The following is a 25,672-nucleotide window of genomic DNA, read 5'->3' on the forward strand; positions in this document are numbered from 1 at the left end:
TTAGGTAGGAATATGAGTACGTACAAGCGGCTAACGCGAATAAAGGTTCATACTCGCAGCACGAGAGGATACAAGCACGTGTGTGGGTGTTGGTGTAGGTGTGGGTGCTTTGGAGCAGCGGCCTTACAAGGACGTCTGGACGTTCTAGCTTTCCCTGAGAGCCTCTGTTGCACACCTTGACTGAGACTAAACGTGTTAACGGATCTTTCACAACTCTGCCGTTTCTGCGTGACGATACGTCGAATTACGAGTTGCACCGGTGTGCTCGTACGTCCATCGGGCTCGCTTCGATCCGACATCGATCCTCGCTCAAGCGTGTACAAACCGTATCCAATTTGTCACCGATAGCTACGTACAGATTTTACTGCTATTTTCTTACGAGCAGTTTCTTGGAATTGGTTCCACGTACGTTAATGAATCACGGTGTTACCTGTCCACTAATGCTATGTCTATTAATTATCTACTATCGAAGTGTTATATGTTATATTATATGTCATGGATGTTTTATTAGACTTTTGATATATAGGCTGTCAATAAGTGTAACTTGTTCCAACATGAAACTTCGTAATCCATTGGATTTTCTTCGTTTTATACTTATTGGCGAGTGTACGGTGTTATCCGTCTACCGTTGATTTATGTACTGTATGTTCGATTAAATTTTTCTACAATAAATGTCGTTTTCAAAATAGACGGTTATTTTCTGAGAAATGTTTTAAAAACTATTTTTAATTGTACGTGGTGAATACGAAGCGGTGAGAGAAGTAACCTTCTAACTTGGAACTTTCAAATTAGTCCTAACATGCATGCATACATCTATCAGAACATTTATATCACTTCCACAAACACGTCATTACTTTATGAATATAATATTTCTTATCGTTTAGAAAAATTCCTGTCGATATTATAGACAGATTAATTGTCACACATCATAAGTGACACGCCATTCATCAATCACACCATTGCAAAACGACTGACCTTTCGAAGATCGATCGTACGCAAGCGTCACAGTAAAAACTGAACATGACTCATTTAGTAACATGTTTCGTATTGAAAGAAATGTAAACGGTCTAGCAATAGTACATTAACCCTTTATAAATTACTTCTTCTTACACATCGTAACATTATACCAGCATCGAACTATTCATTTGTAGCTGTTGCTATTTCTTGAAATTAAAGTAAACAGGAAGAGATTGCAATATCTTTTCTCGCTGGTAAAAAGTATTCTTATTATAAAGTGTAAGACAATTTTCAAGTAGAAAAGTCATATTAGAATATTTAATCCTTCGAACGTGAAGGACTTACTGTTACAGAGTAATTATTTTTTTGTCTTCCCTTTTTTCTAGTCGATAAATATGAATAATTAGATGTATGTACAATGATATCAAAGATACAATAATATAGCGTAAGTTGTGTTAACCTGCTAACTAGAGATCGCTTCTCGATGAAACTTCCTTTTGATCAGAAAAAAAAACAAACGAAGGTTCAACAAGAAGAAAACTGATTCCGAGTAGACCTTGCAAGTGTAAAAAAGCGGAAGTCCATAATCGTTGGTAATATACGTTTGAAAGGTAAAAACCGGAAATCTCAACAAATTAATCCATGGTAAACCTTGCAAACATAAACAGACCGAGGATCTCTAGAAATTTATTCATAGTAAACGTTACGAATACAAGAAACGAACATACTTATAAACTGATACATAGTAACGTATCAACGTAAAAACCTAAAGATCCTTTTACAATCAAATACTCTATGCCAGTTAACACAACAGAGTAACCCAAGCAAACAAACAGCTCCTACCTTCGTTGTTGAAGCTCTCGTCATCGAACACGATCTTGACAGTGGTCGAAGAAGAAGAAGACGAAGAAGAGGAAGAGGACTCGTTCGATCGTTCCACTAGGAAGCTCAAAGTCTTCTCCACAGTATCGAGGCTTCCATGTACATTTCTCTCTATCGTCTCTTGTTTCACTGTGCGCACACCAGTCCATAATATCACCAGGAATAGCACCAGAAGCACGATGCTGATCACCGCGACGATGGTCGAGGCGCGATTCGAGATCCGCGACATATCTGCGGCTCCTCTGCCAGCCAGGCACATTTAACTTGCTTTATTATTCGCTATTCCTCGGCTCGTTAACCACCGAAAGATCCAAGTCAGAAGAAGTGAACCAAAGCGAGAGAGAGAGACAGAGAGAGGCAGAGAGATAGAGAGAGAGAGAAAGGGAGGAAGGGAGAAAAAGAGAGAGAGAGGTAAGAAAAAGGATCCTGGCCCGATCCGTCCGGTTACACGCCAGCCGGTCGAGCAGTCAGTCGATCATTTTCGTGGCTTCGAGCTACGTGAAGACGAAGACGGAGGAGAAAGGAGGGATTATCGCGGCGGCACCAGGTCATTCGCCACTCTGCGCCACCCTCGAGCGCCCATAGAGTCCTTCCTCGCAGCCGGTGATCTCAAGGTTTCCCTTCGTTTCGCCTTCCTCCTCTCTTCGATCCTGTTTTTCCCTCGCGGAGAACCAGCCGGCTAAATCCAACCGGGATCCAACCGCGGAATGCCCATTAAGAGGCTCGACGATCTTCGATTCGCCGTGCACCGCCAGCTATCTACCACGACGTCGTTATCTTCCTCCTCGGATACTTCCTCGCTGGTTTACGCGCCAGGATCACGTCCTTGCCTTCGACATATGACCTGGTGAAACGAATTCCGGATCGTTAAGAAACGAGCATAGTAGAGGAGGAGATGGTTTCTCTAAGGGATAATTTTTCCGATGGAGCTCTCGGAGAAGTGGTTGATGCGATGGATAGCGCGGCTTTATGGTCGCTCGCAGTCAGTGAGGGTCCGTGGGCAGTTCCGGTTTCATTCTGAACTGAAAACAGAAGGAGTGACGATTTTAGATTTCGCTGGTGATAATTTTGTGTTATACGTGTGTGTGTGTTTTTTCATCGTTAAAGTGTCTGCTGAGACAGGTTTATTAGGGAGAAAGAGATGTAATTCGTTCTTTGCGTAGTTAGATTTCTTAAGGAAAGAATTCATTTGTAATATAATGCATCGTCGAGTTGTGACACGTGAAATATCCAATTTGCTAAATTTTTACATTGCTCGATATAATTCGTTAAAAAAATCGGACAGATCATATGTTACGACTTAATATTTTCAACATATACATAATAATGAATTTCATTAATTCTGTCATTTCTTCCGAACTGAACAATTTGACTGTACAGCTTTGTTTCAATTTATATGAAACAGAAACGATTACGATTTATTTTAACCTTCCTTACTCTGCGAGTAAGTAATATACGATATTATTTTACTTGAACTGGAAAATTAACAAATATATATTGCTTCAACAATAGATATCGCAGGATCGAAGAAACACACGTGGCTCGTTCAACGGTCAGTTAAATTGCAAGCCAGGTGATTAACTAACTAGAGGATAAAAGGGGAAACAAAAGAAAAGCACAAAGAAGAAAATCGCCCGGACATGGTGAAGACGAGAATGATTTCCATGATGAGGTCACCGGCACAGGAGATGATTTCTCCGTGTCGGGCAATTTAACCGTGCGAATCACCGTGAAACCGATTCGTGTCGCGTTAAACATTTACGACGCGCTGCGTCGTTTTCTTATCGCGCGACACGGAGACCACCGCGCAAATAAATTTCCGATCGTATCTTCGAGAAAGGAAGGGAAGCGAGAGAAGGATCAGCGATTAATCGACGCGTCGCTGATTGGATCGAGCAGCCGCGTTAATTCGGAAATAATTGACTCAAGCCACGCTTGATTGAGCTGAAAATCACCTCTCTTAGCTCTCTTTCAGACGATCAAACCGAGGAGGAATGGATTAAAGATTATTTGTCGTTTTGTCTGTGTCGAGTTAACGCCGTGAATGCGTATTTCTGATTGTACGAAATTACAGGGAATAACTGCAAATCATATGAGTGGAAAGAAAAATGTTATTTTTGTTGTTTGCTCGAGGTCTGTGGCGTATGAGGGAACAGAGAATGCGCGGGGAAATAGGATTTGGTGAAACCGAGAGAAAGCTCGGGAATTTCTTGAAAAATTTGCAGACTAGAAATGTCGGGAGATTTTACGTTTAAGAGCTGGAAAGAGCGAGAGGCGAAGATTGTAGACGTGGACGACTAGAAAACTTGGAAATTGATAAACTAGAGAGTCTGGAGATGGAAAACTCGAAAGTAGAAAATTTGAAACGTTGAAGATTTCGAAGCCAGGAAATTCGAAAACTGAGGGACAACAAATTTTCAAGTAAATGAAAATTTGGGAATCTAAGAATTTGAGATTTAGAATAATCAAGAATCGAATATACAGAAGTACAAATTTCGAGAGTTTGATAATCTAAAATTTACAAGATTCGAGAATTTGCAGATTCGAAAGTTGAAAAATTCCAAAATTTACAGAATTCGAGAATTGGAAAGTTCGAAAATTTATTAATTTGAAGGTCTAGAGATACAAAAATAAAACCTGGATATACCAAGGAAAACTTTTACTTTTTCATTCTACTATTCCTAATGATATAAAACTTCTTCGCTCAAATGTGTCTACTGGAAGCAAGTTTTTTCCAAAACACTTTCCTCGTAAATCACATCGAAACGTTTCCGTGATTCGCTCTACATAACCATCCTAACCATTCGGGTAACGTAATCACCAGCATTAACACACAAACGGGTGTAACATCATTCAGCATAATACTGCTGCCATAACTTCCTCACTTGAATCTACAAACACGTGACGGAAGCCTAAAATTCTAATTCCTCTTTCAGCTTCCAAAACCACAAGAAAGTGTTTGGTAAAAATAACGTCAAAATTATTTCTCACTTGGTGCGCGAACGAGGTCGTTTTCCGTTGAATCGCGATTGGCGGTACGGTTTCAAACGTGGTAGCCCTTGAGCTTTAATTTACGACGAGCAGCCACGAGGATTGCAGAAGCGAGCAGAGAAAAAAGGATCAAGCAATGAGAAACAGAGAAACAAAGATCTTACTCTGGCAAATCACCGATTTCAACCAACACGAATTAAAAGTTTGAGGTTTTCATGATATACACATGGCTATGAAAAGTATTTGTAAAACATTGCATTTATTGTTACACTTCTATGCCGATTAATTAGATCTCATTGTAATATATTTCGTATCGTTCAATGGTAGTTTGATACTATTTATAATTTTTTTGATTTGATACTATACTTGAAAATTTGATACTATCAGAGTGAAACATAGAACTTAAGGGGGTGTCCTGAATTAGAATGTTCTAAAACAGCGTCTTTTTGTGATTTTTTTTAGAAGGGAAAGAAAGAAACGAAGTTATTGAATTTTGAGGTATGGTTTTATATACATTTAACGAATACAAAAAAATTTTTTTCAAAGTAAAAGAAAATTATAACAGATTTCTAAGCCTATTTCATGGGCTGCAGTTTTCAATAGGCGGGAAAGATCCACCTCGTAATTCTTGACCGAAACAAAAAACCAAAAAAGGATTAAATTATCATATATTTTTCTACTCGATGAACTAAAAAAAAGGCAGAAAATAGTGTGAAATTAAAAATTTTGGCGAGTTTAAGAAGAAATGTGTTTTATAAAAAGAAAAAATAAACTTTAAGGTGCTACAACAATTATTTAAATAAACTTTTTGACGAACTTTTTTAGTTCTATTTTAGAACATTCTAATTCAGGACACGCCCTTAATAAAAAAGCATTTCGTTAAAAAATACTGTATTTGGTATTTACAAATATTTTTTTATTCTGAGGGTTGAAAACTTCAAACTTCTATTCCTAATTCTAATTGTTCATCTGAATATTTAATTTAAATCTAATCTAATACACTTGTAGAATTCTCATTCAAAAATAAGATCTTTCTTCCTTTTTTTTTCTTTTTTCATTTCTTCGATGTTTATGTCATGCAGTTGAATTAGGCTTCTCGCAGTCTATCGGAAGCTAAGCGAGGATTTAGTTTGGTCTGTCGACGACCGGAAGCGAGTATCGGTAATTAGACCAAGTCAGACGGGGTATAAATAGCGCTCAACGATTTCTTTCATGCGTTTCATCGAACGGTTGTCCAAATCTACTGCTCGGCTCTGCTTAATTGTAAAACGGTCTGGTTTTTGTTTCTCGAGGATTTCAGTATTCGTCGATGGATTTGTAGGCTTGTCGCGATAAATTACTTTAGAATTCTAGGGTGTGATGGATTAATGTTTCGTATGACTTTATAGTCTAATTTCGTTCGTGGAAGAAGAAAGAATCGTATTTCGTACGAAGCGTTTGATTTACGAAACGTATCCACATAGAAGAAGATATTCATAAAAATCACAAACTTACAAAGAATGTGAAATGTTCGAAGGAAAGGCATTTAAAAAAGCGTTCGAGAATCTTGCAGACTTAATTGTTTATAAGTTAAACAATCGGCGTATTTCGACTGAAAATTGTGATAAACTAGGATGAATTTTTCGACTACAATTATTAAGATGTTGCATAAAATTACGTGAATCAAAAGTGAATTATAGTTTCAAGAAAATTAATGCGCGCATTAATCGCTGTATCTATATTTTATATAATTAACAAATTCTGAATTATATTCTACATAAATTAATGCATCAAATTGCAAAATATCCAGTAATTATCAATATATATGTGTGTGTGTATGTACTTCAATACTTAAAAAGTACTTCAGTACTTAGAAAATAATGTTACTCATTACCAAACACAATACCTTGAAACACAATATAGTCAGAACGTCGAACTTCCAATGAAACTTAAGTTTTCACAGTACACACGGAGAATTAATAAATCTCGCGAGCATTCATTAGCATTTATCGTTCAAAGAAAACACCATCGATCAAGGATCCAAGAACGGATTATTCAAAGACGAACCGTGGACAGACCTAACAATCGCCAACTTAAAGCTTCAAGGACCTTTTCGTCGTGCCTCTAACTCAGGCCAATTCTACGCGATTCTAACGAACCTTCGCAAACCAACCGACCACAGAGTTCCCTTTGCTGTGGTAGAAAATCGAACAACAACGAACGGTATAAAAGCAATGAAAAGTGTATACTTCTGCGGTCTGCGTGCAACATAGTGGCTAACTACACTACCATTTAGAAGTATACAAAAGGCATTTGCATATATCCGATAAGATTTATTTCAATTGGAAAATTACAGATAAATCAAACTGCAATGATTTTATTATTTATGTGCGGTAGAATATCGTGACGCGATTAAATTGGTTTTTAAAAGACAATATATGGTAATAAAGCTGGTATACGTAACTATCAAACCTTCAGGGACTGCAGTTTTATTTCATCTCTTATTTAATTAATTCAATGTAATTAATTCAGTTTCTGAATTATTAATTAAATGAACATATCGAAGATCAAGCAGTGAAACGGTGCGTAAAAATTAGGTAAAATGTAACATTGTTGGTTATTGTTTCTTCAAGATGCAAGCTACGTATTGGAGAATACGTTAAAAAAGTGCACTACAGAAATCAAAGGTACGGAAAAAAGTGTCAGAATTCAGAAGAAAAATAGAAATTAAACGAATCGAAGAAAACAAATCGAAGAACAAAAGAGAACGAAAATGTTGAGAAATTCGTGAATGTTCCACAAAGAATTTACGTTAAGGTACTTCATTTTACCGGTGATTTCGAAATAATCAGAAAAATATGAAAATTATGTCTTATATTATCTAAAACAGAGCAAACAGAACAATTTTAGTAACATAAAATTAATTAACGTCACAATAAATTTTAAAAATTCCCGTACATCTGATATGTAAAACGAACCATAATATTGTTCCCTGATAAAAAGATTAAACATATGCTTTTCCTGTGTGTCTGCTGTAATTTTCTATTGTTAATTCATTATTAATTTGCATAGTCTTTCGATGAAATTTAAATACTGTTACGTACAAATGGATCAAAATGTCAAGATATTTGTAAAAGGTAGTTGACCACAGTCTGGTATCTTGGAGCAACATAAACGCGCACCACGGTAATGAAAGCTAGAGAGAAGCATTACAGAGGCGGTGTGCCGAGTCTGCGGCCAAGAGGAACGACGACGACGTCGCCGAGTGAAATATAAAAGCGGCGCTCGACGTCGGCTGCTGACCTCGCCAGTCACTTAAGGTCTGGGTCAAACTATTCTTGTCGCGTACCTTTCCTAGTCCGATCCATCGATCGATCAATCTTTGTCTGCGAATTTCTGTCTGCTGGCTAACGTGCTGACACACGAGTTAGTTTCTCGCGAACGCGTGCACGCGTCTCGATTAATATCGGATATTATACTTGCGAAATGTTTCACGCTAATTTTGTGGCTTTTTGGGATAATCGTGTTTTACATCTTGTTAGGTTTTTTCGCATTTTGGATCGGAGAAAAGAGGAGAAGATATGTTCGTGAACGTAAACGCGTGTCTATTTATGGTATTATGGTTAGTTAGAAATTATTATGATTATCCTGGAAGTAAAGTGAGCTTGAAACTATTCAAATAGTTTTCAAGTGATGTAGACAAGTTTAATGTGCAATGCAGATAAAATTAAGCACGAATGTAAGGAAATTTGAAGATTTGGTGGTAGGAAAATGCGAGAATTTCGGGAAATTGGAAATTCAAAATATGGAACTCCCCGGAGTTGGGAAACTGCAAAATAAGGAAGATCCAAAGTTAAAATATTTCTGGATCGAACAATTAGAATCTTAAAATTAAAGAATTGAGAAATTTGAAAGAAGAATGGAGACTTTAACAATTCTGAAATGAAAATTCATCAGCGTGAAAATTTCAAAGCTAGGAAATTCGATCTTACAGAGCTAAATATAGCTCTGTAAAATTATATAACTATAATAAGGATTACACAAAGATCATACTATCCTTCCCTAATTTAACTCTCGCTACGATAATGACATAAAACAATAACGTAAAAATGAAAATCATCTATAACATATCACAGAAATTAAGTAACAAATACAATAATATAATAATTAAGAATTTTCTCTCAACTTCTCTTGTAATTTAAGCGTATTCTTCTTCAAATGGAACTGATGAGTTTTCATTGTTATTAAAGTTCCTATTATTTGCGATCGATTCTGGCAAGATATGAAAATTAGTAGAAAATATGAGACGAATATAGTTTCCTTATCGATTGAAAGATTGACCACATTTAGCGTATACCATTCGTATTCTCTTAACTGGAATTTACATAAAGGAATGTAGTGGAAGAATTTATGAGGATGTATCTGATGCCTGTGGTATTTTCAGTCAATCACTTATCCGCTTGTAACGCGATGCTTCTGCAATTTGCGCCAACTTGTATCGAGTCGTTGGACTTTCAAAGTTTATTCTTCAAAGTTCCGCATAACAGACACTGTTTCTTCCTTTATAAACTCGTCTGGAAGCGATCGCAATCGTTTATAGAATGTATTATTAGTTGTACATATCTGATCTTCATTAATATTCAACTAACAACTTCGATTTATGACTGTGACTTAATCAGCTTCCATCGATTATTGCCTGTGTATCGAGAATTATCGACACTTTGCATATGAGGATTTTATTGCGTGTACTTTCAATTATTCCACAAGATAATAGAAATTCTGTATGTTACACGATGCATGAACGTTTTCTTTTTTTCTTTTAAATAGTCTGACTACTGTATTCGAGAACTTGCGTTATTTGATTTAAAAAATTCGTATGTTCTCGTATTTTAATCTTTAATACACGAATATATCTGTACATATAAATTTTCTAGAACAACTTATGATGCAAGTTTAGATTTTTACGAGCACAACTAAAAAAAAAAAAAAAAAAGGAAGGCTCAAGGTAGATATTTGTTTTACTTACTAAATATTATGATAATCGTTACAATTTAAATATTTTACCTACTTTTGCACATTCTGTGCATTCTGTGCATTATCGCATCTTTCAATTCCCCATAAATGCATAAAAATCCGCATTCCACTGATTTCATCGATAAAATACAAATTTCTTCCTCGATCCGAATAAAATTCGATTCAGGAAGATGTTAATGGTTCGCGTAATAGTAGCAGCATCAAATACTGAAATTGAAAACGACTCGCTCGTTTATAATAGCTGTTTGCACGCCCATTTCTAAACGAAGCATAAGAAAATCGCTTAGGCAAATTCGCGAGTGAAGCGAGCCTCATAAATATCGGCGTCGCGCGAACACGCGCACACGTCACAACTTAAATCTTACACGCGCGGTCCACGGGCTTTCTTTTCGCGATCCGCTCGAGTATCATTCAATGTTCCCCAAACGACAGGCGTTCATTAAATTTCAATTCGCATGCCGTCGCCACGAATAAAATTCGAACGTGCCACGTCTGTTTTTCGCGATCCGCTGTCTGGAGTAAACACGGTCAGAATAATACTTCTAACCAGTGGAAAATTCAGGGAAATAATTTTCTTTCGAATTTACGACAAATGTTTTGGACAAACACATGATGTTGATCCTTAGAAATTCAGCAAAGAAATTTTGAGAAAATTACCTTTCCTTTTCTATGGAGATATCTTGATTAAAAATGCAAACTTATTGTTAGATCGTTACTAATGAATAAATCGTTATTAGATCATTGTATTATTAACAATGGAAGGATTACTATCATTAAACTATTATTATTTTATTTTTATTTTCATTATAATTAACAATTATTACTTTTATTTTATCGTCATACGTTATTTCCTATTAAATCCTATCGTAATTAGTATCTTCACTATAATCTTCAATTTGAATATCTTCGAGTTATTGGCAATAGTATTATTTATAATTAAAAGTGCGTAAGAATTTCTACAGCTAGCTACAAGATACTTATCTCGATGCATACGAAATTTTCCATGGACATTGCGCCTCTTGATCATACTCAATTGAAAGAAGCGCCCAACAGTCTGACCTTGGAGGAATTCTGACCTGGCACCGTTCGACATTTTCTCGAATAGTATGCAAAAAGGCGATCCTGTCCAGTTACAAGACGAAACATCCCGTGATTGCAAAAGACAGTAACATAAAGCATATATCGTTGTGTCTACATTAGGATAAAAGAATATTTAACTAATCGTTAAAGAGAAATTAATTTATCAGTATCAAAAAATAAATAAATAAATAAATAAGTAAATATATAAAACACAGAATATGTAATTTCAATCTTGTGAAATTTCAGAGGCATAAAATTAATATTAAGAATTTCTGAGTTACTTTGTTTCTCTTTCTCTCTCTCTCTCTCTCTCTCTATCTCTCTATCTCTTTTATTACAGTCTTGACTTAGCTTTAATAATTTTTAATTTCATAACATGTTTTCAAAGAAAACGTTAAAGATGGTAATAAACTTCCTCGAGTCTTTTCAAAGGAATGACATAGTTACAAGAAGAGATTATTTGAACATATAAATATTAATAGAAATTTTTTCCTTTCCTTTATGTGTCTGCATAGTTGTGCGTCTGGAGTTACGTCTAGATGATTTAATCCAGTCAGTGTGCTATTTTTATACATCGCTGAATATTTACACAGGATGGACTAACAAAAATTACTATTTTAAATATGTTCGAAATTACGGAAATAAGGACAATAAATTGTATTTGCTACCAAAAACGATTATTCATATAACTAACTTGAATTCGAAGATTTTTTTATACTGAAAAGATGGCGTTAACGACACGTATTACGAAATTATTTATAATCGTTTTAAATGTCAATTAGGTGTATCTTTTTCTCAAGTGAAAAAAAAAGATACATAAAAAGACAGTAGCGCGCATCCTACGACCGTAGCGAGGAACTTTAAAAATAGCCAAGACACCGGTCTGGACCTTAATACACAAGCTCTCTTAGATATCGTACTGTTCCCTTATCGTGCGTTAACCCTGGCGCCAGATTAAACTGTCATCAAGATCTGTGAATTATACTTCGATTTCAATTTTAATTCTAAGGACATTTCTTTGCTAATTAATCAACGACTATTTATTATTAACATGCAATTGTCCATTTATGATAAACCTCTTACGGTTTACCATAACTTTGAAATTATATGCAGATACATTTCTCCTATCATCGTAATTTAAAACAATAGTTAGATAGATAAGAAAATCATTTTCATTCGAATATGATTCATATTGAGATACGTATCTTATAACTCCTATGTACACACCTTGATTGAAATTTTACTATAGCCCACGTATACGACGTATAGCTATTACGAGATATAATCAGAATAGTTAGGTCTCATTACGCTAACTGTGAAATATTAAGAAATTCTTTGTAACACACACGACATATCCGTAACAGTTTTCTATGGCAAACGTTGAAATACCTTCGCGAATCACCGTAAGTAGATTGAACCGGCAGAAATTCATTTAGTCAGTCAACAAATAGAATTTCCTTTCAATATGGATTATGTTTATACAGGGTGGTTGGTAATTGGTGGTACAAGCGGAAAGGGGGTGATTCTACGCGAAAAAAGAAGTCGAAAATGTAGAATAAACATTTTTTTCTTAATTTTTTTTTTTTTAATTTTTCCATCGAGACAACGATCTACAGTGAGATCCGTTATAACGAGACGTGATAAAGTGCACGCGTACCGAGCGAAAATTCAAAGTCGATTTTCTCGAAAACAAAGCCTCAAACGAAAAATTTTTATTCTATATTTTCGACTTCTTTTTTCGCGTAGATTCACCCCCTTTCCGCTTGTACCACCAGTTACCAACCACCCTGTATATTTATATTACATTACGTGTATATTCGTATACTAAAAATACTTAATTAAACTAATTAAAATTTCAGTCAACTAACAAATAGACTTTAGATTTCTTTAAACGAAATTCTATTATATTTTATTATATTATAATTGGAATATATTTAACAAAAGAAATGGGATTGTAATAAATGGAACTCAGGTAAAATTCCACCATGCAAAACCTGTAACATATCCAAATGGTGTCAGACTTTTGCACAGTGCTGTAGGATCGTTTGCAATGGAGGAAGAGGAAGGAACAGAAGGAACACCGATCACGAATCGTCTTGCTAGATGATATTAACGAATTCAGAACGGACACGTTCGGATCTTAGATCGGCGACAGAGTGTCACGTTACTTCGCAATGCTTCGGAATGCAAAATCGCGACGTTCGGACGAGTAGGTCTCGTTGCTTACGAAGGCCTCTCTCGTCGCGTAGTGTCGAAACACCATGATCCAACCTGAGGAACCGGAGAACCGGCACACAGTGCATCGAATTCGCACGCCGCTGCGTTTTCCAAGATTTTACGTGAACTCATTTGTGCACTTTGCAACTTTTATATCTCGTATACACGTAGAAGAGAACGAAGCGAAGAAACTGGAAATTTGACCGTCGAAAATTTCATTCCATATTCGTGCATCCGATTAACAAATAATTATTATTAATTTATAATTAAGTTTTCTGATAAACGATTTTCCCCTTTTTTAAATCTTCCTTCGATTCTATCAAATTCTCTCTTATCGGATCAACGAAAATATCGCGGCAGTTGAACTACAATTTCGATAAATAAAATATTCGCAACATAGCAAACTGCTGTTTCTGAATAAAGATCGATATACATGTTCGTTGAAAAGATTGCATTTGTTTGTTCTAAATAAACATTAATCGCTGGTAAAATGAACAATATAAGGAATAATTTCGTGACTTAGCGTATGTAGGATATTGCGAACTGAAAATAAATGTCTGGGAAAGAAGACTGGAATTGCAGTAACAGCAATGAATGAGAAGCAAAACAATCAAGAATTACCAGGAAGTGGAGATGGGTTTAAAGGACGGCGAAAACCAAAGCTGGTTTCAAAATAACTACGCTTATCCCGAATTTATTTGCCGATGCTTGGCATATTTTTCCGTTTATCTTAAGAACATCCGCGCATAAATTCACGCGACCAACAGGTCGGAAGATAATCATTGCAGATAATGTTTTATCGATCGATCTTATAAGGGAACGTGAAAGACTTGTTATCCTTCGTTTTAGAAAAAATTTTCGAAGCACGGGACACGGTGTTACATTCGACGTGAAACAAATTACAAGAAAATTGAGTCGCCTATATGTAATTTATCGGCATTCATAAATATCACCGCTGGACAAATTGTACTTTTTTAATCGAAGTTCCTGTTATAAATCACAACGCTCTTCCAATCGAATTTGTATCATTTACGGTACTCGTTGGTTCCATGTTGAAAATCTAATTAATAATCCGTTATACCTATAAGATAAAAGCTTCCATTAATTTGAGAATAATTTACTTAGCGAAACTGTGTATTGGGAAAATTAGAAAATTTGTTAACTTGTAATCTGTATTCTTATAGAACAGTCCGGAATTTCGTGACTCTTCTAAATTATTGAAACAATTTTAATCAAATTTTAACCGAATATTCTACGTGCAGTTTTTCTTTATAAATACTTTAGGAATATAGCTATACGAAGAGTAAAAAATGTTGAGAAACCAAGGAATGGTAATTTTTATTCTCCTAATGTAAGTATCATTATTCGAATTCGTGTATTTGATAGATTCAACAAATCCTAGTAGGAAACGTAAGAAAATTTTGTCAAACTTGCGTTTCTACGTCCTAAAAACAGTGAAATTTGGACGTAAATGAAGCAATAATTGTTCAACAACCGTAGCTTAAATTTCGTTACAATAATAGGACTTGAGTTTTAATGTAAAAATTTATTCGCTTCTGATGCATATGAAGGAAATAATTTTATTTTTCTTGAATATCTTTTAAATACCAAAAAGAAGACAGTTTCCAGAGTATCGAAACGTCCGTAAAAGTCGATCGAAACTATTTTCAGAGAAACAGGAGGATTATTCATTGACAACTTGTTTATCGAGTGCAAGGAAAAAAGATAAAGAAACTGGAATGTGACAAAATGACACGTGATTTCTCTTTTGAAAACGCGGCAGCCAACTTCCGCCTGTTATTATCGATTTTTAATTAAGTTCGGTGCTCGATTATAAGAAGCCGCGAAGCTCGTTTAACCTTTATTTACGGCCTTCGATGTTCATGCATGAGAATGCAACTAATTTACAAGCAGTATCGCTGAAACGAAAAGAAAATTTACGAGACGGAGAAAGAGGAATAGTGATTTTTACGGAACGAACCTGTTCGTGAAACGACAGTATCAGCTATGATTTTCGTCTTTTTAAATAATTAATTTCCAATTCTTGAAACAACTCTTTCTAAATGCGTATACAAATTTATCTGAAGATGGATCATTATGAAGTAAAAAACGAATGGAAATTCTACTATTTTGCGAATATCCTCTACTTTTATTCGATTTCTTTCGTGTATTTGATCGAAGAAATATTAACCGATAAGTGTTGAAGTCAAATAAAAGAATATAAACTTGTAGACCAGAAATATTTCTGGTAACATGATATTAATTGAAAAGATCTGCGATTATAAAAGATATTTAAAAACGTTTGAAGTATGGCAAAATAGATATTAGTCTTATGTTATTGATGTAACATTCGGAAAAAATATACAAAATTGCTTGAATTCATAAATAAAATAAGAAAAGAAACGAAAAAATCTTGCGCGTTATTCGTGTATTCATATATTCGTTAATCGTTTCATTGATTAAATAATTTTGATATCAGCAACGTGACATCAGTCGAAAAATATCGCAATTAATAAGAAATGTAAAACGTTACACGACACAGGAAAAAAAAAACAAAAAATGAATCTTATTTTTATGTAATCTTTTTTTCATTTGGGAATATAAATAAATTCAAATTAATGCAATTAATATTTTAGTGAGGAGGTAGATAGGATTTTTTTAAATGACGACTGGATAATTAGAGATTTATGTGATATATGTGATTTCGATGCAATTCTATACTCGTGAAGAGAGATGTTATATCGTTCTGCTTCGCGTAACCTTTTCATAAAGTTCGTATAACCTATGATACACGAAGTGATCTGATAAAACGTTTGTTTCGATACTAGTGAAAAGTTAGAATTGGCGCCGAATAATCTTATGTTTCCGAAGTTATTTTACAACTAATTTATTTGGATTCTCATAAATAATTCGACAATATGGTAACTCCGAGTGCTGTTAAAATCATTCGGTTCTTAAATATCTTATTTGAAAAGTGTACGTGAAACAAAAAGACTACAATTTTGCAATTGCAAGCAAATTATTTTTCTCTTTTAATAAATACAAGTTTAATTTAGAACAAAATTGATTAAAAAGTTTCGACTACAGATTAATGCGCTTTTTAAAATAGATAATTGATGAAAAGTCAAAGGTATTTCTTTCATTGTCCGAAAGAATTACTTGAGACGGATTTACTTGTTAAATAAGATTGCACAAATATCATAAAATGGAGAGTAGAAAATTGAAAGTAACATTTTAATACGAATCACTATACTTTTTATCAAACTTTGTATATTGGAAGAGTAGCGGTATTTGCATTTGAATGAATTAAAATGGAAAAATTCTAATAAAAAAAATATCTGAAAGTAAGAAAAATAAAATTATAGATATTGCGTTAAACAGAACTATGTTTGAATACGGAAAAATATTCTTCTATCGAATATTATTCGAACCTCCAACTACGACATACGCAGAAAATGACGAATATTTAAGGAAATAATTAAAAATCCGAATAGAAGCATTCGCAATATAATAAAGTATAATCGAATATAAAGCAAAAATAAAATTAAGACGAAAGAAAAAGAAAGGATTATTTATTTGAACTTTAATTCAACTACTGGCGAAATTTGTCTAAACCAAAGGAACAGAGTTTCTCGAGTCACGATGTGCATGTAAAATTTTACTGAATGAGCGATAAATAGCTATCTGGCTCTCGTGTTTCGTATATCATCATTGACCTTTCCTTTAACGTGGCAGACAACTTGCGGCGTTGGCGAAATTTAGAAAAAAGCACACACAAGAAAATGAGAGTTTACAAAGACATCGTACGCACGAGGAATACCAGCACGAAAATAACACGAACGAAAACAGACTTAACCCAACCATCTTGTTGAATGTCTCCCTTATTTTTTCGGAATACCACGAAGCGTCTAAATAAAAAGGAGAAAATAAGATCGATCGATTCGCGGGCAACCTTGGTCTCTAACATCTTGCAGGCATGATTCAGCGATAAAAATTCTATTACTCAATCCATGGAATTTAAATACTAACGAACGAGAGAACGTGAATACCTGGCAATAGATACTGAATTTGGTAGATAAGGCAATGAATAAATTAAATATCAGATATTAGATAATAGATAATTGATCCTTATTTCAGTGATTCATAGCAGTTCCGGTTAAATTTCTTAATTTTAGTTTATATTCCGTATTTTATATTATAGACACGACCAATGACATTTAAGACGTGTAATAACAATTAAAATTAAATGTATAAAATATAATTTGAAATTAATTCGTAGTCGCCTGTGACTTAACAATATCAGCTGAGAGTTAAAAATTAAACATTGAATATTAAATGAATAAGTTCGTTGGAAGAAATCTGAAATTAGATAGATCGAATTTAAAGAAATGACTTAGATGTACGTTATGCAAAAATATTGAATGAAACACTTTAAGAATGTTCTACATTGTGCCTTAAATACTATATGAGAATTTCTGCGGATTTCTGCGGATTTCTACGTTGAATCGAGCTGCGTAAACATTGACTAAGCCAATTTCATCGTAATATTCACGTTGTGTGCTGAGAAACACGTGGAAAAAAATTCGCAACGGAAAGAGAAATTTTTGTATATTAAAATCGCTGCTTTAAAACGCTGTTATGCAAATGCAAGTTACATACAAGTTTTCTAATTTTTTATCGATCATTTATTTATCTATGTTATCTTTCATATCTGTCTATTTGTAATGAAAGTGAATCTTTTCATAGAGAAAATTGCCTCGTTACTGGAAAATATAAAATTTTAACATTCCGAAAACAGAATAACTAAAACTTATTGTTTGCGCGTTTCATCACAGAAACACGATTATTTTCAGAGAGATAACTTAATCGGCATATTTATTAATTCCCGAATTTACCAAAATAACCGTGATATTTTATGATTCTTGAAAAAGAATTTTCTAAAAAGCTGACATCCTTCTAGAATAACCGCTTTCGCTATCGAAGATTTAACCGTACAAATATCAAGCAATAAATTGTAATACATATGTAGTGTGAAAATGCCTTGGAATAGTCTACGTCGAGAAAAAAGAGACTAACATATGTAACAGCGTGCTTAAAGAAATTTAAATATTCGCGCTCTTAAATTTGCGCGCCAAAAGCGATACGACGCTTTGACTGTCAATGTCAATGGAACGAAGAAAATTTATGATCGCCTGAGCCTAGCGTGGTGTACTAAAAAGAAAGAAAAATATAAATATTACATAAGGTCGCGTCGTGATAACGAAGCCCCGAATCTAACCATTTCTTTGTGTGTATACTTTAACAACCATTCTTAAAAATCATTGACACGATTGCATACATAATTCGCGTCGATCAAGTTGCTCAATGTGTAAAACAATCCTCCACTTACCTCCTACTACGCGAAGAAATTATCATATCATGTAAAACGCTTTTACTTTTTCAATCTCCGTTTATCGACACTTTACATTTGTTTCCTTCAGCTGATATCGCGACTGTTTAAAAATTCCGCCAATGGAATCTCACTCATTACCGAAGATATTGTCAACAAACAAATAATATACGATCTTTTCCACGAATTTCAACTGAATACGTTACACTTCCCAGTGATAAAAACGGCCATTAAACCTCGAAAACGCAATTTTGCAACGATACTACGTAACTCGAATGATTGAAGTTGATCGATAGCAATATCGCGACTTTTCACGCTACCGGCGACCAATTGGAGCATCTCCCTCCAAAATCTCATGAAGGAACCGCGAACTCTATCGTCAATGGCAGTTTTCACACCATTCGACTTTTCGAATAAAAATCACATCAGAACTTTTAAGTTTCTAGCTTACGTTTTAATTTCAATTTTGTAATTTTGTAAATGCAACTAAAGAAATAGATTCTAAATAGAAATTTGTATCTCTTAATTGATATTATAACCTACAATGTATTTACTATGAATATTCCAATATTACTGTACTTTAGATATTTTATATATTTTTGCATATTATATGTATTCTGTACATTCTTGCATCCTTAATTTAATTCAAGAAACTTAAAATTACAGATTTCCCATAAACGTATAAACATCATAGTCCAAGGTTAACTTCTCTATCGTGTCAATCTATCACGGAAGAATCTCTGTAAACTACTATAAGGCATATACACAACGTATTACAGAAAGAGCCGGTATTATCGAGCGATCGACTGATCCACGTGTTTCTCGACGAGCACCTGCTATAGAAACGAACCTACCTTTGAATCCGCGATCGGTGTTCCAAGGATCGATATCGATTGCCCAGAACCACAGAATCTTCTCTGACACTTATCGACGTCGCACCGTGATAATTCAACGGGGAATTCGAAGGTAGTACAGGAAAAACCATGGACGAAAACGCGTGTGAAGAACGAAGCGGCAGATCGTGTGTCAAGGATGACGATGGATGAAGAAGTGAAGTGAAAACACGCGACACGAGCCGCTAGCACGCACTAACTGAACTGAAAGCGAACAGACCTCTGGTATCGGGCAGCTATCCCCACCACGCCTCGGTTCGGTTCCAATAGAATTGTGCCCGTTTGTACGAGATTCAACATTTGCATCGAATGTTGTTTTAGCCCATATCGATCATTTTTCTTTGTGGCAATAATTTTAAATAAATTTCACGACATGGGACTTTTTGATCGATAGATGCTTTTTCAGTGAATCATAGATGAAATGGGAATGAAATTAGAAAATTTCAACAAGTATAAAGGAATTTCTGGAAAAAATTAAGATTACGTTTTAGAATCTTAGTATATGACAAAAGATTAGTTACATGGAGATAATAATCATCATATAGGTCTGGCGCAACTAAGATCGATATTATACATATGTATAGTGGCCACGAAAAGTACATACACATCCTTGGCATATATCTTTATTTTCCAATGAGACATTTCATTTTCATAGAATCATATTTCTTATAGTCATATGAAAATACTATTAAATAATACAAAATTGAATATATTCGGGTGCAGTTAATTAGTAAATGTTATATAATCTTTATATGGTGTGACAATTATGTTTTTTAAGTTTCATCTTTATGCTCCGATTAGATTATTATTTTGTATATATCACAACAATAATGTATTTTTAATAAACAGAAAAGCATAAGACTGAAACAAACTTAAATGTAGGTAAGAAAGAAAAGGAAAGGAAATTAGATGTGAAATATGATAATTTGATAAAGAAATCTCTAATTAGAATATTTATTAGGATAAGCTTATTTTTATTGGAAATGCTTAATTTTGCTTCTAAAATTCATGCTGTATTTGATGTAACACATACAACAGAATCGCTAAGTATAGATATAAGAATACAGGGATGTAGAGATATACATAGAAATATAAAAATATGTTAATTGAAAATGGTTTTCAAGCTGTGGAACCGTTAAGCGATTTATTGCCGAGAAAGAACACCTGTAACTGTTTAGCTTCTTTATATGTCAAATGTTACCACTATGCAATAGAATAAAATCCTTGTTCTGTACATGGTAAATATATAGCAATCACCTGCAACAGGTGTATTACGATTTCCTTGCAGTCCTTGTTATAGTATTAAGTCGGAAATACGTACGTATAAGAAGTGAAACTTGCATAATGATTATGTACGATATATTTATTAATTACTTTAATAAAAGATATATATTCAGGCAATATTTATATTTTGATACGAAGAAGTAGAAGCTACTATTATATTATATAATGCGCGAAGTAAGAGAGAAAAAGATATGAAAATCGACTGTAATGTTATAAGTAAAATGAGCCAAAAACTAGTAAGCCTATTAAAATAAATATAAAATAGTAAAATATAAAAATGTCTAATAGTATGGATGAATATGCATAAATTATTCTTCTTTCACATAGTAGTCTTGTTAATATGTTTATAACCAGTACACTTCGTCAGAAACATTGTGAAGCAACAGAAAAGCGTGAAGGTCCGATCGAGTGGTGTTGAGATCGTTATCGAGTCGAAATAGATTAATAGATCATGGATAATCGATCATCAGAGGAAAATATCATTTCTAATATTAAACTTGTCTCTTTTCATTCTTTCAATTTTCCTGCATTTCATAGAAGATTATATCATATGTCAAATATTATATTACAGTTCTTGATATCTTTTTGTTGTAAATAACATTTCATAGGTAATTTTATAATTACGAGTAAAATTTGTCTTCACAACAATAGGATCATTATTTTTTAAACATATTTATTATTTTAAATTACCCTATAATTACATTATTAAATATTATATAATATAAGAGAGATATATAACGTATTTCGTACAATTTACGAACGTCGTAAGAAAACATCAAATTTATTAACAATATCTTTATCAGTAAATGTAAGAAGTAACTTTCAAGATTTCGATTATATTTGGCAATATTGCAAAATTTAAATAAATTACATATTTAATAAAGATATTTATTGCATAATTTCATTCTTATAAAATTTGTGTAAGATCCAGAAATTCGTAAAATATTACAGCATGTTAGAATAAAAATATCACAGGCTTAAATAGAATATTTAAATGATTTAAATCTCTGTATTTAAAAGTTTGAATTTGAGTTTGTAAATTATTTTTATCGTAATCAAACAAAAATTCTGTATATCCTATACACTTTTTACAACCTATATACATGTATAATATATTCATATCTTTTTGCCATATGCACCACAAATTTGATAATATAACTTAAAAGTTAACGAATCGAATTAACAACGATAGTGTTTTTGCACATATTTCTAAGATCTTTTATGATCAAGTGCCAAAAAATCTTCAGTAAAATAATAGAAAATGTAACAATTTACTATTATCAGTAATATAGTATTACTTATGTCATTAATAACATATTAATATCCTATAATAAAATTTAATTCTGGCTTATTTTTTATTTGGTTCGTATGTATGTATATAAGGACATACATTGACTACATATGCAATCGTCTGTCGGACATCCATATATACATTGTCAGGCTTCGTGCCTATCTGTACCGACACGCTTCTCTACTATGCCGACTGTTAACTTTATCGTCCACTCTATAACCCGCCCTCTCAATGTGTTTGCCCGCAACATTGACTGGACACATTGAGTTTCTATACCTCGTCAGATAAGGAGCACAGAGTAAAAATTGTAAAAGTTCTTTTTAACAGAAAACTCTATTTTTCCGACAATAAACCTAATTCAAACATAATTAACGCTAATCAAATCCAGTCAAACTCGTTGTTAATCAAGTCTACCAATAGTACGCACCAGTATAAAATAATTATATATGCTATATATATGTAAGGACATTCAATTCGCGTGGGAGCTCATTCTTTTGATCTGCGGTGCCGTATAGATCGAAACAGAACTTTCATTTACTTATTAATAACTAGATTATAATAGTTACTCTATTCATTTATAACAATCTATTCTTAATCTAAAACAATTACTCCATTAATTTTTTACAATTATACTATTAATTTATACTAGTTACACCGTTTCACTATAATAGTACAGTTATTTTCATCATAAACTGACACTTGAAAAAGTTAGCACAGTTCTAAGTCAAAAACTAGTACCACAGAAGCGTAAATTTGACTTTAGCTTGTAAAAATGACTGAAATTATAAAAATCATTACTGTAATAAATTGTTGAAGGCATCAATTTACAATAAAAATTAAAAAATTATTAAATTCGATTGTGTTATAATGGGAGAACCAACGTTCAAGATATGAAAAAACCGTTACCAGTCGATTGATATTTCGGCGCAATGTCAAGTACATGTCAGTGGTATATAAGAAACACGCCACTCGCACACGAGCTCATTTGTCCTACACCTCTTGCCTAACCACAAATTTATAACACTTAAGCTATTAATTTATAACATTTAAGCAAATAATTAACAACGATTAAACTATTAATTTGTAACAATTGAAACATTAATTGGCAACATTTAAAACATTAATTTATAAGAATCAAACCATTCCTCGAGGAATCGGTAAGTCTCCCGCTAATAGCCCAATACATCGATAGATTTAACGAAGAAATACCTAACCGCGATTGCAACCAATTAGATTATATTATTTGCTACATAATTAATAACTGTATCACGTACTGCGATGTAGGCGTTATTGGAGAATAAAAGAAATTTTATGTTACAACTATGACGAGTATATTTACTCGTTTAACGTGAGAGGAACTAAAAAGTTATTTTAAACAAGCATTAAATAATAATTTTAAGTATCGCAGACAGTGATGTAGGTGTTATTCAAGAAAAAGGACATTTTATTTTTTAATTAGCACGAGTAAATGTACGAATATCGATGATATAATATAACGCTTAATATGAATTTGATCTGCCTGATTATTAATACCTTAACTTATTTCACAGTAACGTCATCGTCTGCCGTTAGGCTCTTTTCCCTTTTTGTTCAACCTAATTGATAGTCGAAAACTAGTATCAAGGAGGTGTGAATTTAGTCTTAGTTTGTAGAAACTATTAAAATGATAAAAATATATATCGTATTAAATCATTAAAGATGCCAATTTACGATAATAATTAAGAAATCGTTCAATCCGATTTTGTTACAATGGAAAAACCGTCTCCTGCTATGTCAAAAAATCGTTACCGTATGATTAACAAACCGACGCCTTGTCAAGGTATATAAGGAACACGGAAGTCGCGCGCGAGCTCTTTTGTGCCTGAAATTCCGGAGAGTGAACATCGAAGAAGAACATAAATATAAGATAAGTAAAAAAAAATATCAAACAACAACATTGTAACTACTAATTTATAACGTCTAAACCATTAATTTACAACACTTAAGCTATTAATTTATAACATTTAAGCCATTAATTTATAACATTTAAGCCATTAATTTATAACATTTAAGCCATTAATTTATAACATTTAAGCCATTAATTTATAACATTTAAGCCATTAATTTATAACATTTAAGCTATTAATTTACAACATCTAAGCCACTAATTTACAATATTTGAACTGTTATTTTATACATATAAGCCATTAATTTATAACAATTAAACTACTAATTTATAAGAATTACAAACGTTAATTGACAACATCTACAACATTAATTTATAACAATCAAACCATTCTTCAAGGAATCAATTAGTCTCTCGCTAATAGCCTAATAGATCCTATGATAGATCTTACGAAGATATACCTAACCGTGATTACAGCCAATCATATTATTCGCTACATAATTAATATCTGTATCACGTACATCGATGCAGGCGGTACTGAAGAAAACAGCCATTTTATATTACGACTATAACGAGTAAATTCACTCGTTTAACTTGAGAGGAATTAAAAAGGTACCTGACCTTTAAATAAGAATTAAATAAGAATTTTAAAGACAGTGATGTAGGTGTTATTCAAGAAAAAGGACATTTTATTTTTTAATTAGCACGAGTAAATGTACGAATATCGATGATATAATATAACGCTTAATATGAATTTGATCTGCCTGATTATTAATACCTTAACTTATTTCACAGTAACGTCATCGTCTGCCGTTAGGCTCTTTTCCCTTTTTGTTCAACCTAATTGATAGTCGAAAACTAGTATCAAGGAGGTGTGAATTTAGTCTTAGTTTGTAGAAACTATTAAAATGATAAAAATATATATCGTATTAAATCATTAAAGATGCCAATTTACGATAATAATTAAGAAATCGTTCAATCCGATTTTGTTACAATGGAAAAACCGTCTCCTGCTATGTCAAAAAATCGTTACCGTATGATTAACAAACCGACGCCTTGTCAAGGTATATAAGGAACACGGAAGTCGCGCGCTAGCTCTTTTGTGCCTGAAATTCCGGAGAGTGAACATCGAAGAAGAACATAAATATAAGGTAAGTAAAAAAAATATCAAACAACAACATTGTAACTACTAATTTATAACGTCTAAACCATTAATTTACAACACTTAAGCTATTAATTTATAACATTTAAGCCATTAATTTATAACATTTAAGCAATTAATTTAGAACGTCTAAACTATTAATTAATAACATTAGAACTATTAATTTATAACGTTTAACCCATTAATTTACAACATTTAAGCTATTAATTTATAACATTTAAGCCATTAATTTATAACATTTAAGCCATTAATTTATAAAACTTAAACTGTTATTTTGTACATTTAAACTGTTATTTTATACATTTAAGCTATTAATTTATAACATTTAAGCTATTAATTTACAACATCTAAGCCATTAATTTACAACATTTAAACTGTTATTTTATACATTTAAGCCATTAATTTATAACATTTAAACTATTAATTTATAACATTTAAGCCATTAATTTCTAACATTTAAACTATTAATGTATAACATTTAAGCCATTAATTTGTAACATTTAAGCAATTAATTTGTAACATTTAAGCAATTAATTTAGAACGTCTAAACCATTAATTCCTAACACTCAAACTATTAATTTATAACACTTAAGCTATTGATTTATAACAGTTATGCAAATAATTAACA

At 33.0% G+C, this 25,672-nt stretch overlaps 1 protein-coding gene across 3 annotated transcripts in view; it reads right to left on the reverse strand.

The window, feature by feature from the left end:
- The window catches only part of LOC138183476 (A disintegrin and metalloproteinase with thrombospondin motifs 15), a 178,387-nt gene extending 158,780 nt beyond the window's left edge, over positions 1–19,607 (reverse strand). For all 3 annotated transcript variants that reach the window (XM_069120406.1, XM_069120408.1, XM_069120405.1), the window contains exons 1-2: positions 19,384–19,607; positions 1,801–2,861 (exon numbers count right to left, since the gene is read on the reverse strand). In XM_069120406.1, the coding sequence (XP_068976507.1) occupies positions 1,801–2,098 (298 nt within the window). In that variant the 5' untranslated portion in view covers positions 2,099–2,861; positions 19,384–19,607. The remainder of the gene's footprint in view (positions 1–1,800; positions 2,862–19,383) is intronic.
- Between the last annotated feature and the right edge of the window lie 6,065 nt (positions 19,608–25,672).

The sequence above is a fragment of the Bombus flavifrons genome, chromosome 9 (genome assembly GCF_040668555.2).
Source record: "Bombus flavifrons isolate JBK064 chromosome 9, iyBomFlav1_principal, whole genome shotgun sequence".
NCBI lineage: Eukaryota > Metazoa > Arthropoda > Insecta > Hymenoptera > Apidae > Bombus > Bombus flavifrons.